Source organism: Triticum urartu, chromosome 2A (genome assembly GCF_056163025.1).
Source record: "Triticum urartu cultivar PI428250 chromosome 2A, HENAU_Tu73, whole genome shotgun sequence".
Classification (NCBI taxonomy): domain Eukaryota; kingdom Viridiplantae; phylum Streptophyta; class Magnoliopsida; order Poales; family Poaceae; genus Triticum; species Triticum urartu.
In genome coordinates this window covers 601,862,505-601,879,122 of record NC_141874.1, presented here as the reverse complement: position 1 = coordinate 601,879,122, position 16,618 = coordinate 601,862,505, and the positions used below count along the sequence as shown (strand labels likewise).

The following is a 16,618-nucleotide window of genomic DNA, read 5'->3' as shown; positions in this document are numbered from 1 at the left end:
TGTCGTCGTTCCTCCAGCAGCGCGAGGATGCCAGAGGGCCACAACAGCCTTGCCCCACGGCCGCCTGACCACCTCTTGTTGCGTCGTGCGAAGGGCCACAACAGCCTTGCCCCGCGGCCGCCTGACCACCTCTTGTTGCGTCGTGCGAAGGGCCACCTTTTCCACTGCTGAAGGCGCCCTTGCCCCTGTCGGCGTTGGCGGAGCTGTCGCTAAGCGACCACTCCTCGCCGATCTTGGAAAGCTCGCCGTCAAGGCGGCGCAAGCACCTGGCGGCCGTCTCGGCGGTGGTGATGGAGCGGTCGAGCGCCCACGCCATGGAGAGGTCTGGGTCCTTACGGACCCATTCCGGCGCCACGTCCATCTTGGCGAAAGCGGAGCGGCGAGTGGCATTGTGCCAGTCGTACCTCGCCTGCTGCCACGCCGCGCGCTCGGCCTAGGATACTACGGCATGAGAGCTGGAGGCACCACCGTAACCACCGCCTCCGACGGTGGACGATGGAGGCATTCTGCGCCGTTACCTTGATGAAGGCATCGTTCTGTAACTACTGTCGACCCACTCGTGCCGCTCCGGGGGAAACCCTAGGATCTGGTTTTCTAGATCGGACGATGGCGGCACTGCAATGTCATTTCTCTATTGGGAGCATCGTTTGTGGAGCAGCGCTGGAAGTCAGAGGTAGGAGGTGGAGCGGCTTCGTCTTGCACGGAGCTTCGGTGGAGATGTCAAGTCATGCCTGACCGACGGATGTTGCGCTTTGTCATGCCTGGTTGGCAGGTGCTACACACGACCCTTTGTCATGCCTGGTTGGTAGATGCTACGCACGACAGATCTTCTACAGACTTCAAGCTGTGTCGGCTGGTGCTACTTGGCGGCGTGGTGCTAAGGTGTACCGGCGGCGACCGCGGCGTGCTCAACAATTCGCCCGCAGGGGGGTGCTGATGTTGGGCGCCGTGGTGGCGTCAGCGGCAGCTAGACCTATAGCTCTGAAGATGGAGGGGCGGCAGTTGGCGGCGGCGGCCTCTGAGAGAGCGTCGGACCGTTGTGTGCCCCATCCCCGACAAGTGGCTTGGTTGGGGCCTCAGGTCTTATATGTTAGGCTTGGCTGCGAGGTCTGTGATATTAGGCCTGGACTATCAGCATCCCTTCATCAACTGGATAGGAGTAGCGACAGACGTTGCCTAGACCGTGACTCAGACTTACTGATGTATTTCTTTGTAAGGTCTTTTGTGAATAATTAATAAAATGGCTGCATGCATCGCCCAAATGCAGAGACCGGGGGTCTTCCTCCTGGTGAAATCCTGTTCAAAGTGTCACAATGTCACAATATCTAGTTCAAAGTGAAATTAGACAACATAATTATAAAATCTTCAACTTTTTATAATGTGAAAATGCTTCTAGACGAATCAGCACACATCCTAGCTATTACTCCCTCTGTAAACTAATATAAGAGCGTTTAGATCACTATTTTAGTACTCTAAACGCTCTTATATTAGTTTACATAGGGAGTATAAAAGTATTAATACTACGCTCGAACAGCTTCTGCCTTTTCAAATTAAAAGAACTGGAGGGAGTGCTAAGCTCTAGCAATTGGTTGTAGTTACAATTGTACAGTTATAAAACCTAGCCAAGAGGCTGTACATTTTAGAAATAGAGGCGCACTTATATTACAAATTTACGAGAGGCTGCTAACCTCTGAGCGAACAAAATAATTGACATCTTTCAACCAAACAAGGACAAATCTAGATGTCTACGTCAAAACTAAAAAGGACCAAGATGCTCACTTTGTCCGGGGCTCCAGGCCTTCTCAATCTGTACCGAGCTGCTCAATCTTCACAGTTGACTCAGGAGGGTTCTGCTCAGCCCACACAGCTGCATCCTGGTACCCAAGCTCGTACAATTTATCGAGAACTTCATCTTCAGCAGGTTCCAGAGCCCAGTTAAACAGCTGGAATTCGTTCAAGAGCACCGAGGGCAAGTTTTAGAACAAAACCATGGACAGTTGCAAGAACTTGTACATTTGAATTTCTGCTACCTGTCGGGGAGTTGCTCTGTTCTCCGGATTGCAGTCTGGACTAATACCAATCCCTTGGAGTCCTAGTCTGCCAGCTGGGAAAGCGCAGATTCGAACCTACAGTAACAGCCATACCAGCCAATGATGAGCATTGTGTTAAACCAAAATGTGGTCTGAATACTACAGTAGACTGGTTCCACCAGTGGACAGTGAATGGTGCTGAAAACAGAGTAACAGAATGTACAAACAAAAGCCTCAGCTCGCAAGTGAGGACGAATATCAGGCAAACTTATGCCCGTGCTCTCATATGAAGGAGGAGAAGCGCTTGTGTGAAAGGCACAAAATATAGATAGTATTTGAGTTAAGTATGGTTACGAGTATAAAGGAGTATAAACAAGTGTATTTGAGAAAGAATATGCAAAGAACAATATTGTGAGTTAAACACATGTAGCAACATCCTTTCAATGGCAGGTCATCAAACAGAAGGAGAGATGTCTTCATCGTTGGGAGAAAGGAAGAAAATTCCTCCCAGAAGAACTAAATGAAGACAAGGCTCCAGATAATTGTGTATCTAAAAGTACCCTAAATTCCAAAAATTATAGCATGCACGACACTAACAATGCTTATGACCACGTTAATGTTTTAGGAACAGCAAAAGGAAGTTGTAGATATACTGTTTCAGAAGCAGAAGTGGGTGGCATAAACAATGTAAGGCCCCCGTCAACGCACAGCCTGTTACGGAATAAAGTCGCAGGCCTGGGGGCTAAGTATCTGAAACAAGAACAAAAAAAAATTGTCTTTTCATTAAGCAAAATATAACTAAATAGTAAATACACAAATCCAGTGTTAGGAAAGGTTAGCATGATACTCACCCAGGAATAAACGAAGATGTAATAATTGCACTAATGACGTCTTCCTTGCAGTCAAACTGGTCGACCAGTAAGCCCCTAGGCCTCCAGGACAACTGAGTAATAGCAACTGTATGAGAAGAACATCAGTTTTCTGAAAATGACTAAGCTAAGTTGCCAGAGATCAAAATAGCAGAAAATGCACATAGACAATATGAAGATACAACACTTGTATAGTATAAAGAGCTTGCCACGGATCCTTCCGTTGCAACTGATATGCAGATCATCTGGGAGAAACTTTTCTAGAACATCCTTGAGTACAGCCTGCACAACAAGGGCACGGGATTACATGGTGAAAACCTGTAAAAGTTCACCAGCTAATACAAGTAAGAACTAGTGCTTGGACATAATATCTTTGATCTTCAGCTTTTTTTTAAGGGCGTATAACAAGATGGCAGGTTATTCATCACCCTTTTATGCCACTACTTTGCTTGTAGATGAAAACATGAACTTAATCTTGAGTTAGTACAGCAAACACCAAACAAACCAAAATTTGAAAAATGAGATAATCTATAATACTACAACACATTCCCAACTCAGTTGGAAAATTATTCATAAATAAGCCATGACTCGCATAGTTTTGCCTATAATTTACACGTCAGGTACTCGAGTCAAGAGTTGGCATCCGGCAACCAATGATATATGACAAATATAACTTGAAGAGCTAAATTTTCATAGCTCAGTAGGTTTTGATTTTTTTTACTAGATTTTTTTTACAGAACCAAGAGCTCAAGGATTAAAACAGTGTATGCATACATAGTAAACAAACAGGCGTTCCACATCGTTTCTGTCACAGTCCATTTTAGTCACCAAAATTCATATTAACTCATGTCTCATGGTCATGCACTGCTGATGCTACTGATTCAGTTTTGCAGCATCTTAATCTTTTTAATAATCAATTCATAATGTTGCACTTCAACAGATAAACACCACAAACAGAACAATGCAAGGGATTCATAAAGAAAACACAACTCATCAATTCAGAGGAAAATACTTCACTGCAAGCATTTTTCCAGGTCATTTGCTCCCTTACCTTACCATAATTTATCCATACAGCACTCAGTAAGTCAGTATACTTAAACATATACTCCCTGCGTTCCAAAATAAGTGTCGTGGAACAGAGGGAGTAATTTACAAAAATAAACAAAAGACATACCCCAAGGCGAAAGGCAGTCCCTTTACTCCGGCAGTCTTCAGCTAGAATCTTGGTCACCTGAAGAGCCTCTTGCATTGTCTTCCCGGATGCAATCACTGCACAGATTATGGCACCAGCTGATGAGCCAGCTAACGGAGTTCTTTCCTAATGCATATGCCAAAAAGGGAAAAGAAATAATCTATAAGAAGGTTTCTACAATAGACGAATATAAGTGTGGAATTAAGTCACATTCACATATAAGTGATGAGCACGCAGGTATATTAGTTCCCATGCATAACCACGCATGCCCTGCCACCACCTAGTACAAAGTAGCATGAGATCAAGACACAGCCAAGCTACATGTATTTTAACCCAAAAGGTGCTCAATTGCTTGTCGGCACCAGGCACAACAATGGCTGAAATCACAATTCGTCCGAGCTATACAGTACAGAAAGTATGGATGCACATGAGGATATGGCGATGAGGTGGGGGATAAAGATGCGTACTGTGATGTAGCCTTTGTCGAGGAGGCACTGCGCGACGCCGAGGTGGTAGGGGAAGAGAAGCCCGGCGGCTGAGAAGCTGAACCCGGGGCTCGCTGTCGCCACCTCCCGCCGCTGCCGCTGCCGCTCCGCCTCCACGTCCTCCGGGCGCTGCTCCCACAACACCCCCTCCCTCTGCTCCACCTCCTCCACCGGCGCCGCCCCCCTCCCCGCGCGGATGAACAGCGCACTCAGACCCAGGAACAGCTCCCCCGTTCTCACCGCAATCGACTTCTTCTCGCTCTCGGCCTGCGGCGGCGGCTCGGGGTCGCGGCGCGCGGCGGCGCGGGCGAGCAGGAGGCGGAAGCGCGACGCTCGTGCGGAGGAGGAAGCCGAGGGCGGAGGGGGAGAGGTGTGGGACGGCGAGGGTTTGGGCGGGGGGCCGGAGGCGGAGGAGGAGAAGGCGAGGAGGGAGGCCATGAGGTCTCGTCGGCGGCCGACGAGAAGGCCGCGTGCGCTCGCCCGAAGCATACGGTGCTGCGTAAGCTTGGATTCTTCTATGTCGTCGTTTTGTGCGTGGATATCACACAATTTTTCTTTAGATTAGAAAAGATGAGATTTGTTTTCTTTTGACGCACGTTACCTCAGTGAAATTCAGAAGACACGGATATTATGATGTTCTTGCGGCATGAACCCTAGATTTTATTTTTTGGCACGCGGCAGATTAATCCGAGTTTTGTGCCACACACGGCTGCCAGTTGCGGCCAAACTTTAATTTTTTTAGCAAAAAAGATCAAAATTTATATTAATCAAAGACCACAAATAGTGGGATACAATTTGGATCATGTGATTGGTTAAGCCTCGCTCTTATAAAGGGATCATGCCTAAGGGGGTGAATGACACTTCCATTGTTCTCATCCCGAAGGTGGATAACCCGAAGAGGCTAACTGAGTTTCGTCTAATAAGCCTATGCAATGTCATATATAAGGTGGTGTCAAAGTATTTGGTGAATCGACTGAGACCTATTTTGGATAATATTATCTCTCCTCAACAAAGTGCATTTGTCCCTGGAAGGATGATTACAGATAATGCACTAATTGCCTTTGAGTGTTTCCACTTTATTCAGCAGGAGAAAGACCCTAGCAAGAGCTTCTGTGCATATAAGCTGGATTTATCAAAAGCTTATGACAGGGTGGACTGGATCTTCTTGGAGCGAATGATGAAAAAGATGGGCTTCGCTCGCCGATGGGTGAACTGGATTATGGCTTGTGTCACCTCGGTGAGATATACAGTGAAATTCAATGGAACCCTCTTGGAATCATTTGCACCGTCACGCGGGCTACGGCAAGGTGATCCTTTGTCCCCGTTTTTGTTCCTGTTTGTGGCTGATGGTCTACCTACATTGTTGAATGATGGAGAGCAAAGAGGGGATTATACCCCGCTAAAAATATGTCGAAGAGCGCCGGGAGTGTCTCACTTATTATTCGCAGATGATACATTGCTCTTCTTCAAGGCAGATGCAGACCAAGCTAAAAAGGTTCAACAAGTGCTAAATACATATGCAAAGGCCACTGGACAATTTATTAATCCGTCTAAATGTAGTGCCCTGTTTGGCACTTCGTGTCCAGCCATGATGCAAGACGTGGTGAGAGATATTCTCCATATTGGTACTGTTACCTTTGAGGAAAAGTACCTAGGCCTTCCAACGCCCGAGGGTCGCATGTCGCGAGGTAAATTTTAGAATCTGCAGTCCCGGTTGTTGAAAAGGATTATTGCGTGGGGCGATACCCTCTCTCTGGCCGGCAAGGAGACTATGATCAAGGCAGTAGCTTAGGCCATCCCTACGTATATTATGAGCGTTTTCAAGTTACCTATGTCTGTCTGCGATGATCTGAACAGAATGGTCCGGAATTTTTGGTGGGGGGCATCGGAAGGCAAGCGGAAAACACATTGGATAGCATGGCCAAGGATACAAGCTCAGAAAAGCAAGGTGGTTTGGGATTCAGAGATTTCCGCCTCTTCAACCAGGCGCTCCTAGCGAGACAAGCTTGGCGTTTGCTAACTAATCCTACCAGCTTGTGTGCGCAGGTTCTCAAGGCACGGTACTATCACGACGGGCGCCTCGAAGATACGGTATTCTCGGGGAATGCATCTCCGACTTGGAAGGCGATCCAGCACGGCCCCGAGCTCTTGAAAAAGGGCATCATATGGCGCGTCGGGGGTGGGCAGGACATCCGCATTTGGCGAGACCGATGGCTGCCTAGGGAGCCATCACGCCAACCCATATCCCTGCAGGGTACGTGCCGCCTAAGGAGGGTGGCGGAGCTCCTGGATGGCGAGGGGTCCTGGCGCATGAACCTGCTCCGCCGCTACTTCCTCCCTGCGGATGTCGACGTCATCAACAGTATCCGTATGTCGACCCGCGTCACCGAGGATATTATTGCATGGGCACCGGAGAGGAACGATATCTTCACCGTTCGGTCCGCCTACCGCCTGGCCATGGACGAGCGCGAGCGTCCTTCGGCTTGCGCCGCGAGCAGGGCATCGGATGGTCGTCGCGCCATCTGGAAGATCATATGGGGGTGCCCTGCTCCCCCTAAGGTACGCGTGTTCGCTTGGAGAGTCGTCACCATCTCACTTGCTACTTGGGCCAATAAAGCCTCGCGACACCTCGAGCTTACAGACATTTGCCCCTTGTGTGGTGTTGAACGCGAGGATGGATTCCATGCGCTTTGCAGGTGTCCCCTGGCAAGAGAGCTCTGGCGAGTTATGGCCTTGGACTGGAACATCCCCAAGGTGGAGGCCATCGCCAACACTGGCCCAGAGTGGATCTTTTCACTGCTGGACCCCTTGGATGAGACGGCGAGACTGGTGGTGCTCATGACCATGTGGGGAGTATGGCATGTTCGGAATGAGATCACACACGACAAGGCGCCACCCACTGCCGAAGCCTCTCGACGCTTTTTGCACAGATACATCAACTCACTCTTGTGCATACAGCAACATCCTGATGGTAACCTAGAGAAAGGGAAGATGGTGGTCCTGCCTTCACCACCACGCGTTCTAGAAAGTACGGCGCCCAAGGTGCGCGCACACTGGGTACCACCCCAACCGGGCTGGGTTAAGTTGAACACGGATGGGAGCTACATAGCGGCCATAGGTGCGGCGGGAGGAGGTATGATCCTGCGTGATGACAGAGGCGAGATCATCTACATCGCATGTAGGGAGCTACGTACATGCGACAACGCTTTAGAGGCGGAGCTAGCAGCGTGCAGAGAAGGCTTGGAGCTGGCCTTGCACCAATCTAGCCTACCTATTCTGGTTGAGGTGGATAGCGCGGAGGCGGTGTCGATGATTACAGCACGCGAGATGGATAGATCATCACATCATGCACTTATAGAGGAGATTCGTAGATTGGCTCGAAGCGATGCTAGGGAGATCTCTTTTACTCTTTGTAGCCGTCTGCAGAACATGATTAGTCATGAGCTGGCCGCCTATGGCCGTAGCACTCCGTGCACAGCAGTCTGGCTTACTGCCGGGATGAATTTTGTTGTAAACCTGGCTCTCGTTGAGAAGCCTCCTTGAGTAATGAGAATTCCTTTTTCCCCGCAAAAAAGAAATAAAGGGCATCTATAGCCGGGTCGGGCTAATTTGACCTCTCAAATGTTGGTGGACGTATTTTGAGCCTCTATTTGTCATGAACACAACCATACCCTCCACGGTAAATGATTAACAATACTCTTTTAAAAAGTACTCTTTTCAAAGGTTCCTCCCATCTTTCCAGGCTGCGAGTGCGTCATTTGTCGCAACATGAGAGTTTTCTCTTTTTTGTAGATTTGTTTATTTAAAATTTTATCTCTTAAACCGTGCGTCCAAACCTCGAACCGTTTTCATCGTTGTATTCCTCTTATCGAGATCTTCAAAACTAGATCACAGATTGATAGGTTTCAACGAACATTTTTTAGGAAAAAAACTGAACCGAAAGCATGTTTTTTTCCTCTTTCGTGTCTCTTATGAAAGCAAATTCGTGCCTCCACATTAAGTGAATACGTGCCTCTCGTAGAAAAAAAACATTTTTTTCAAGAGGCATGAATGTGGTTCCTGCAGAAGTAAATTCGTGCCTCCACGAGAAGTAAATACATGCCTCTCAGGGAAGGAAAAAATGAAAACGTGTCTTTTTTCCTTTTCAAGGCATGACTATGCCTCCCGCGGAAGCAAATCCGCGCCTACACGAGAAGTAAATCAAGTAAATCGGTGCCTCTTGTGAAAGAAAAAAAAATGTTTTTTTGCTTTCCCAAGAGGCAAGACTATGCCTCTTGTGGAAGCAAATCCGTGCTTACACGAGAAGTAAATTTGTGCCTCTCACGAAAAGGAAAACACCTTTTTCGCGCATTTTTTTTCAAAACCTAAGAAAACCCGGGGAAAACCAAAAAGCAAAAAACCTGAAAAAAAACATCTAAAAACCGAAAACGCGTACAGAAAAATTAAAAACAAATTCGGAGGAAGCACTCAGAGCGTGGCGACGGCTGAGAGCACGCCAAGTGGCGTACTCCCAGCCCATCAAAAGTGACCCTTGCGGGGGTTTCTGAAAAAGTACTCGCTGATTAGTTGCTTACTCCACTTTCCACTTTATATGTCTGTCATGCATTTGATTGCGCAGGGTTGAAGAGAGAGAGAAACAAAAAATAATAAGGAAAACGTTTGTATTCAACCAGATAAAAACATCGCACGCATGTTGCTCGAGAAGTGTCCCTTGGACCATCGATCGCTTCCCTCTCAAGCCTAATCTCTTCGCTCGGCCTCTCTCCTCCGCGCGACTTCCTCACTCCTGTTTTCCCGCTTCCCTATATCTGGCTCCCATGGAAACTTCATTCAGCCGCCCACACTGTTGCGGCACAGGAGGAGCGACGACACCCACAACCTGCTGCAACCCGCCACGCACCCCGTTGTGATGTTGCAACCCCGTGGGGTGATACGTGGCGCACTCCTGTGACTCAACACGCAGGGGACGGGCAGTCGTTGCCGACAATGCGATGTGTCGCTCGTCGACTCCTGTCGGTGCTGCAACACAGCAACTTGACCACGACCACGGGTCATATGTTGCATTGGACCTTCACCAGAGCCGTCAGTGCTGCTTTGGAGTCCTCTCGAGGTTGCATTGGAGCTTCATCGGACGCGTCGGTGTTGCGTTTGAGATTTCCGGAGTTGCATTGGAGCTTTCACCATAGCCGTCGGTGCTTTTCTGGAGCTTTGTCAGTTGCTGCATATGCTGTCGGCAATGTCAACGTCTAATGCATCATCGTCGGTGTTGTGATGCAACATCGTCAGGGTCGTAGAGGTGCTGCGATTGAGGACAAACAAGGTCGAGAGGGGTCCTCATGGATGTCTGGCGAGAGGAGGAAGACGAGTTGCGAAGCCTATGATTGAAAGGCCCCGTGCGCCTAATCGGATGGCCCCCGAGGAGGAGGATTTATTGCAATCAACATCCATATGATTTGTAGCAACAACCAAAAAATATAAAACTGAAAGTGCAATTATCCCTGGGTGGTTTTGGTAATTCCTAACAACATATAACTCATTGAGCTAATGCTACTTAAAGATAAACATTTCAGGAAAGCTCAGTGATTGGCATGGCATGGATGAGAAAAGTGGATCCCTCAAAATTTTAAGGATAAAGAATTGGCTCAAGCTCAAAGCTCAGGACTCTACATCTTTTCATTTTAAGTGATCCAAGATCACATTGGGTCCATAGAAAAAGCCAATACTATTAAGAGGGGATGAGGTGTTGCCTAATGGCTTTCTTGCCCAAAGTGCTTAGTGATATGCTCCAAAAGCCCTCAACTACTTTCTCACATCCACATATGTCCCAAACCAAAAGTCAAACTCGGCCCCACCGAAACTTTCTATCCGGCGCCACCGAGTTCAGTTGACATAGCCACTGCCAGAAACCCTAGTCTTTTCAGTCTCACCGATAGGGATCTCGGTCTCACCGAGATGGGATTATAATCTCTCTATTTCCCGTCGTAACGTTTCGGTTAAACCGAGATGAGTGATCGGTCCCATCGAGATTACAATGCAAACTCTCTGTTTCCCTTTCGTAATGTTTTGGTCCAACCGAGATGAGCGAATCAGTCCCACCGAGTTTGCCTGACCAACTCTGTTAGTCCATGACCAGAATCGGTCTCACCGAGTTTGTGTAATCAGTCTCACCGAGATTACGTTATGCCCTAACCCTAACAAAATCGGTCCCACCGAGTTGACATGTCGGTCCCACCGAAAATCCTAATGTTCACATTTTGAACTAAATCGGTCTGACCGAATTTCATGATTCGGTCCCACCGAGTTTGGTGATCTGTGTGTAATGGTTAGATTTTGTGTGGAGGCTATTTATACCCCTCCACCCACTCTTCATTTATGGAGAGAGCCATCAGAAGATGCCTACACTTCCAACATATATTTTCTGAGAGTGAACCACCTACACTTGTGTTGAGGTCAAGATATCCCACTCCAACCACATAAATCTTGATCTCTAGCCTTCCCTAAGTCGCTTTGCACTCAAATCATCTTTCCACCAAATCCAAATCCTGTTAGAGAGAGTTGAGTGTTGGGGAGACTATCATTTGAAGCACAAGATCAAGGAGTTCATCATCAACACACCATTTATTACCTCTTGGAGAGTGGTGTCTCCTAGATTGGTTAGGTGTCACTTGGGAGCCTCTGTCAAGATTGTGGAGTTGAACCAAGGAGTTTGTATGGGCAAGGAGATCGCCTACTTCGTGAAGATCTACCTGAGTGAGGCAAGTCCTTTGTGGGCGACGACCATGGTGGGATATACAAGGTTGCTTCTTCGTGGACCCTTCGTGGGTGGAGCCCTCCGTGGACTCACGCAACCGTTACCCTTCATGGGTTGAAGTCTCCATCAACGTGGATGTACGATAGCACCACCTGTCGGAACCATGCCAAAAATCTCTGTGTCTCCAATTGCGTTTGCACACTCCAAACTCCTCCATTTACCTTCATATGCAATTGTTTTACTTTCCACTGCTATGCTCTTAGAATTGCATGTGTAGGTTGATTGCTTGACGTGTGCTACATTGCTAAAATCTGCCTAGAACTAAAATTGGGAAAAGGCTAGATTTTTATTTGGTCAAGTAGTCTAATCACCCCCCTCTAGACATACTTTCGATCCTACAAATAGTATCAGAGCTTTGGTCTCCATTTGATTTGATTTCCATAGATTTTGGTGGTCTTAGCCTTGGTTTCACAACCTAGGAGAGTATGGCGTCTAGCGAGGGAAATTACCACCATAGAGGTCCTTACTTTGATGGTACAAATTTTGCTAGTTGGAAGCATAAGATGAAAATGCATATTCTTGGACATAACCCCGCCGTTTGGGCTATTGTGTGCATTGGCTTGCAAGGTGAATTCTTCGATGGGAGAGAACCAAACCGTGAAGCTACCGCGGAAGAGTTGAAGATGCTACAATACAATGCTCAAGCTTGTGATATTCTCTTCAACGGATTATGCCCCAAAGAATTCAACAAAATCAGCCGTCTTGAGAATGCAAAGGAAATTTGGGATACTTTGATTGATATGCACGAAGGTACCGAATCTGTCAAGGAATCCAAATTGGATGTGCTTCAAAGTGAGCTTGGCAAGTTCAAAATGAAGGATGGTGAAGGCGTCGCTGAAATGTACTCTAGGCTTGCTCTCATCACAAATGAGATTGCCGTCTTAAGAAGTGAAGAGATGACCGATAGATTCATCATCAAGAAGATCCTAAGAGCCTTGGATGGAAAATATGATACCGTGTGCACATTGATCCAAATGATGCCCAATTACAAAGATCTCAAGCCAGCGGAAGTTATTGGAAGAATTGTTGCTCATGAGATGTCACTCAAGGATAAGGAAGAGCTTCACAACAAGTCAAGTGGTGCTTACAAAGCCATGTGTGATGCTCCCACATCATCAAGTGAGAAGCAAACCTTCAATGAAGAATTGAGTCTAATGGTGAAGAACTTCAACAAGTTCTACAAGAGTAGAAGCAATGAAAGAAGTTCCAAGTCAAGGTCCTACAATTGTGGAAGACCTGGACACTACTCCAATGAATGTATGGCCCCCTACAGAGAAGATTCTCCCAAGAGAAGGAGTAGAGATGATCATTATGAACGAAGACCCTCTCGGAGAAGCAAGGACTCGGAAAGGAAGGACAAGTCATCAAGGAGCTACACAAAAACAAGACATCAAGCTCATGTTGGTGAGTGGGTATCCGGTTCCGACTCCGACAATCACTCCGAAAAAAGTTATCACTCCGACTCCGAATATACTCAAGATGAAGGTGTTGCCGGACTAGCACTTGTGACAACCAACTCCTTCGACATATTTGACTCACCAAATGAAGGAATTTGGAGATGCTTCATGGCTAAAAGTCCAAAGGTAACACACCCCGAGTATGTTGATTTCAATAGTGATGAAGATGACTTGCTAGGAGATGATGATTTACTTGTTGACAACTCTAGTTATGAAAACTATGATGAGCTTGCTATTAATCATGATAATCAAGATAAAACGAATGACGATAATAAGAAGGAGATTGAGCGTCTAACTAAAGAACTAAACACTCTTAAGTTAACTCATGAAACTACCTTGGAAGATCATCGAGAACTTTTAAAGACTCATGATAAGCTACGCTTTGAAAAGCTCAACCTTGAGCAACAACATGAATTTTTAAAGGCAATCAATGATGATCTTCACAAGAAAAGTTCTTCTTATATTGCCAAGCGTTTACTCTTGTCTACTTACATGCCACAAGTTAAATCTAGCAACAAAAACAAGAAAGATTCTTCGTCTAGTAGTAACAACAATCATGCTAAATCCAATGTTGTTGCTTCTAGTAGCTCTCTTGATTCCACTAATAATTTTCTTAGCCAAGTTACACCTGAGCAAGAAAATAGCTTATTGAAGGGAATTATAGAGAAAGGTGTTTACAAGAGCCTTGCCAGAAGTAAGCAATTTGAGGAAATTGTACGCAAGCAAGGAAGACACTAGAAGAATCAAGGTGTTGGTTTTGAACGAAAGTTTAATGCTAATGGAGTTGAGTGGGAAGAAGATCAATACCCCAAGACGAAGTTTGTTCCTCAACAAGAGAAGTATGACCTAGTTCTTTTAAAGGAACACAATCTCAAGATGATCTTCCACCACAAGACCACAAGAAAAAAGGCAAGGACAAGTTTCAAGAGGAGATTGATGCAATCGAGGAAGCACCCAAGGCCTTGGTCAAGTGGGTTCCCAAGACTACGTCAAGTTCTACTTCATCAAGTACGACTACAACTCCAAGGATTCACATCAAGATGGTGTGGATCCCGAAGAAGAAGAACTAGAGAGTTCTTGAGGGTGACTCCGCCAACATACTTCACTCATATCATTTTGGCGAGGACAAGTGCAAACAACTTCCATATCTTGCACTAGTTCAAGGAGTCACAAACCCTCTTGTTGGTAAGACAAGGGACAAGGTAACCTAATGCTTCCATGGACATCATCTTGTGTACACATCACTCTATGTCTATGGATATCCTTGTTTGTTCCTTGTGAGACTAACCCATTAGGTATTGAAAGTGCAACTCACTCCAAAGGATTGCTCCGAAGATCTACATCAACATTGAGCATCCACATCTTCAACACCTACATGAAGTCATCATCAACAAAACCCAAGGTTAATTGATCCCTCTTAGGGGGGGATATCACATCTAGGGGGAGCTTTACTCTAATTAATTGAGTTAAAGCAACTCTAATGGTGTGAGTACAACATTGATCTATGTAAAAGTGGTAACCCCACTTGTGCTTAAACAATGAGTATGGCCTATGATCAAATGTTCTCGTTTGACTCCTAAGTCAATATACTCATATATAGATGACCTTGTCATCGCCAATTGCTTGATAGATGCTAGAGTGTTTGTGCATGCTTCGTCACATATTTCATTTGCCATTTTAATTGTGTGAGCATGTTGAATGCATATTTGTCTCATTCGAGGACATCCATTTGTTGCTTTGATTGTTTGGTTTTTTCTCTTCTGCCAAATGGATGGACAAGAATGCCTAAGAACTCCCTCTAGCTATCTATGCTTTTCTCGTCTCAAACTCTATTCATGCTACATCACAAAGTTTGATCAAGTCAGATTCGAACCACTCTGTGTGAGGAGCACTCGGAGTTCCCGATTCGTCATAGACTTAAACTTCCAAAACCTCTTTGTGTATTTCAGTTTGACCGATTCATCCTTTTCGGTCCTACTGAGATCACTTAGTTGATCTAGGTTTTCAATCTCGGTGCAACCGATTAGAACCTTTCAGTCACACCGAGTTGCAGTAACTGCCTGCAGTTTTGCATCTCGGTGCCACCAAGTTGTTCCACTCGGTCACACTGACAGGGTCAGGTTATATATACCGACGGGCCAAATTTTGGAAATTTTTCCGAAACCCTTCGCCCGTGCATAACCTACTCTGCCTCTTCGGGTCTCCGGATCGTCTTCTTGCCGCCAGTGACCTCCCACTGCTGGTCTCCACCGCCGTCAACGGCAATCTGCTCCACCTTTGCCGCCGTAGCGAACACCCGCCGCATTAGGGTAAGTGTTCGATCCCTTGTGCTGTCTTTTTCACTCCGATTCCTAGCACGAGGACAATGCCATGTTTCTTGCCACGACTGAGATTCATCCATCCAGCTAAAACTTCCCTAGGTCTAGATTGATTCGAAAATTTTAGGGTTAGCTCTCCATAGAGCTCATCTTGGACCGACCGAACTACAGAAATCGGTCTCACCGATTCGGCCTTGGCCATTGCACATGCGCTCTTCGGTCTGACCGAAACGCGCAAATCAGTGTGACCGAGTTTAGGACTCTGTGAAACCCTAGCAATCTCGGTGCCACGAACTGTGACTCGGCCCTACCGAGTTCACTAGTTTAGGTTCCAAGTGTTGCTTCGGTATCACCGAGTCTTCGAGATCACTTCTGTAGAGAACTAAAACTAACCTTTTTGACTCAATTGTTTTGCAAAACTCCTTTACTTTGTGATGCTCATCTTCTCTACCTCATCTATAATCTATTCACAGGGTCTGCTGACAGTTTGCCTATAAGATGTCTGACCAAAGTGACAGCCAGAACAAATCTGAAGAACAGGTCCAGATGAGTGAGGGCACTAGTCCCTCCAGCTCTTCTGATGATGGAAGCAGGAGCACTCTAAGTAACTTTCCAAAGGCAACAACCAGAACAAGGAAGAAGAGAACTTCTGATTCAGAGGATGAAGATTATGTGGCTGTTGAGGATGAGGCCACTTCAAAGAAAAAGGTGCTGAAAAAGGAGTATGGCTCAGCTGCTACAGTTAAGCCAGGGATGCATAAAAAGGCACCAGCAAAGAGAGTTCCTATGTCTAAGGCCAGAGCATCCACTGCTGAAACCTCCAAGCCAACTGAAGAGGCAGTTGGAGAAGGGAAGAAAAGGAAGGAAAGGGTCAAGAAGACCACTGCCAGAGTGCTTGGCAGATCATCAATAATGAGAGGCTCATATGAAGAGGAAGAGGATGTTGCACCAGCACCCAAAGCACAAAAGCTCATGGGAGATGCAATCAGATCAGGGGCTTCTCCATCTAAGCCCAAAGCTGCTCCCAAGGCTACTGCTCCAGCTCAGAAGCCTAAACCCAAGAGAAGCACTAGAAACATTCCTGCCGAGGAGAAAAACAAGGCCCCAGTGCCTGAAGCTACTGAAGAAGAGGATGATGAATCCCATGTTCTGCGGAATTTGAAGCCCAAAATTCCTAACCATAATGATACTCACCCTGTGGCAGAAGACATGCACATCAGGAAGGATGCAGGACTGAGGTTATGGAGACAATCCGATCCATATGCTGTCAGGAGGAGGACTATTGTGGACTACAAATTTCACACCAAGGAAATGCAAGACTTTTATGAGACAATCCTGCTTGACAAGAAGCCCATTGTGTGTGAAATGAGATGGGTTGACTGGTAGTACATCAAGGAGAATGAGGATAACTATCCAGGTGTCTATGACAGCTTCAGGGCATGTGGAGTTGATACCT

General features: G+C 46.5%; 1 protein-coding gene across 2 annotated transcripts; it reads right to left on the bottom strand.

The window, feature by feature from the left end:
* Window positions 1-1,518: 1,518 nt before the first annotated feature.
* Window positions 1,519-5,115, bottom strand: LOC125539098 (Acyl transferase/acyl hydrolase/lysophospholipase superfamily protein). 2 transcript variants are annotated; one of them, XM_087544527.1, is made up of 7 exons: window positions 4,559-5,115; window positions 4,074-4,217; window positions 3,085-3,181; window positions 2,882-2,987; window positions 2,684-2,780; window positions 2,031-2,126; window positions 1,519-1,943 (listed from the first exon to the last, which is right to left on the bottom strand). In XM_087544527.1, exons 1-7 carry the CDS (start codon window positions 5,063-5,065, stop codon window positions 1,803-1,805), a joined length of 1,188 nt encoding a protein of 395 aa, XP_087400653.1. In that variant the 5' UTR covers window positions 5,066-5,115; the 3' UTR covers window positions 1,519-1,802. The 2 variants fall into 2 exon arrangements, with proteins under 2 accessions (XP_087400653.1, XP_048558423.2); XM_048702466.2 differs by having other exon boundaries at window positions 3,109-3,181; window positions 4,559-5,114.
* Between the last annotated feature and the right edge of the window lie 11,503 nt (window positions 5,116-16,618).

Excerpts from the sequence above, each read along its gene's own strand:
- LOC125539098 (XM_087544527.1), bottom strand. The coding sequence starts at position 5,065 with ATGCTTCGGGCGAGCGCACGCGGCCTTCTCGTCGGCCGCCGACGAGAC. Across the intron at positions 3,182-4,073 it reads GGACTGCCTTTCGCCTTGGG|GCTGTACTCAAGGATGTTCT; the intron begins GTATGTCTTTTG and ends CTTGTTGTGCAG. Across the intron at positions 2,127-2,683 it reads CCACTTCTGCTTCTGAAACA|GTTCGAATCTGCGCTTTCCC; the intron begins GTATATCTACAA and ends CTGTTACTGTAG.